Below are 2,006 nucleotides of genomic sequence, written 5' to 3'. Positions count from 1 at the left end.
TCAATAGGACATGAGCGGAAGTTGGTAATTGGAAATTAATTCCAGCCAACCTGCATGAACTACACACCTGCCGGATATTCCCGGCGAAGACCTCGTGCATAAAGCATAAGAGAAGCGACGTCACACTCGCGGGACGATGCTACAATTTTTCCACAATTATGCTGGAGTCCTCAAAGATGATGGACGTGTTCCAGACGTACTATCGCGTTTACTATTCCGTGTTGTGCTTTATCGGGCTATGGCCGTACCATAAATCGTATAAGTTGAAGATCCTGAGAATTTTTATTCTTCTGATTCTGACCAGCAGCATTGCGATCCAGGTGACAAAGATTTCATTTACGAAACGATATTCCTATCAATAAGGAATCGAGATTTCCTATTTGCGAATTCGTTTTTCGATTCCACATTATTTTCTTATAAAATTTGTTAGATTATGAAGTCTTTTACGTACGAAATTATTAAATGAATTGAATTATCACGATCGAAGCATAAATTATAATACAAACGGCTTCTAAGGGACATACTTCGCGGCAACTGAGCTCGCTATTTGTACTTATATTTAATTTTAGATTTTAAGCAAACAATTATCGTACGATTATCTTTCATTATTAGGCTCTATGTATGCAGCGCTATCGCTTGCGTTCATTACGCAAATAATTTTTCATATAAAAATATATATTATTCCATGCGAAACGAAAGAAATCGTGACAAAGTAATATCCGATAATTAATAGCTTAAATAATAGTCTAAATAATAATTTTGGGCTCCGCGCGATCCTAGCGCAAAGTGTTTGAAATTTTCACGAAGGAATGTTAAATATCTTTCAGTTATCCTCGCTAAAACGAGTAGATCCGACGCTCGATAATATACTCCGGTCGTTGTCGTTCACCTTTCCAGTGCTGATGTTCATAGTTCGATACATTGGATTCGTTAACAATTTTTCCATAGTAAGTATGGAAGCGCGTTCGTATCGCGCAATTAATATTCAAGGCAAGCTCGTGTGACAGGTTGGAAAGTTGATCTTTTCCGGAGTAATTAACACGTTCGTCGACGCGTTAACCATATCTGGGTGACAGCTATGCTTCTGTGGGGCCATCGTCGCCCAAATGTGATGAACTCTTCTCGTTTATGCTAAATATGATTTTGTCTATTTTATTTATTTCATTCATTTCATTTATTTGATTTCTTTCTTTTATTTTATTAATTTTATATATTTCATTTATGACATTTGTTTCATTTATTTTATTTACGAAAATCTCATTTGTGGCACAGGAATTTAATGGATCAACCACCGGCAGATATAAATATATAGAATATGAAATATACAAAGTAAAAATATTTAAAATTCTCGCACTATTACATTTATTATATAGTATTAATAGTATTAATAGTCATTTATATTTTATAAAGACTATCGATTTTGGTCTCTGGAAGAAACTTGATCGATTCACCTAATTAAATCGACCTAACTAACGGAGCTTTCAGGACATGATAGTTATTATTTATTTAATATATATAGATATTAAATTCCATATTCCATATATATATATATATATTAATTATATTAAATTTCATATATGTATATGTGATCTCTCGACTTTGAATAACTTTTGGGACACCCTATATTTCCAGCGTGTCACACGAGCCGCCCCATTTCACGATTTCTCCAATCTCGTAATTGCTTCTTCGTTTGACTCCAGGTGAAGTGTTTCATGCAAAACTTACAGCAGGATTACAGCATGTTAGAAAATCCGTACGAGGTGGAAATTTTAATAAAGAACATAGAAAAGTCGAAGCGGGTAATTAATGTATTTTTTGGTAAGAATACTCGCCGGAGAATATTTTAAGATCGCGAAATTCATTTTTTTAATAAATATCACACCCCCTCGATTTCATCATAATTCCATCATTCTTCACTTTGTGAAGAATGAAGAAATACTCAAATTTACCCTACCCAAACAATAAAAATTTCAATTTCTACTTCGCGAAAGAGATTACAATATTTC

General features: G+C 33.8%; 1 protein-coding gene across 1 annotated transcript; it reads left to right on the top strand.

Annotated features, from left to right (window-relative positions):
* The first annotated feature begins 141 nt into the window (after positions 1-141).
* On the top strand, positions 142-1,876 carry LOC144477828 (uncharacterized). The gene is made up of 3 exons (XM_078195567.1): positions 142-320; positions 828-947; positions 1,701-1,876. The coding sequence occupies exons 1-3, from the start codon at positions 159-161 to the stop codon at positions 1,845-1,847; spliced, it is 429 nt and encodes a 142-aa protein (XP_078051693.1). The 5' UTR covers positions 142-158; the 3' UTR covers positions 1,848-1,876.
* The last annotated feature ends 130 nt before the right edge of the window (positions 1,877-2,006 follow it).

The sequence above is a fragment of the Augochlora pura genome, unplaced genomic scaffold (genome assembly GCF_028453695.1).
Source record: "Augochlora pura isolate Apur16 unplaced genomic scaffold, APUR_v2.2.1 APUR_unplaced_4172, whole genome shotgun sequence".
In the NCBI taxonomy this organism is placed as follows: Eukaryota; Metazoa; Arthropoda; class Insecta; order Hymenoptera; family Halictidae; genus Augochlora; species Augochlora pura.
Note: the sequence above shows the minus strand (reverse complement) of the source record. Positions and strands in the feature narration are given on the sequence as shown.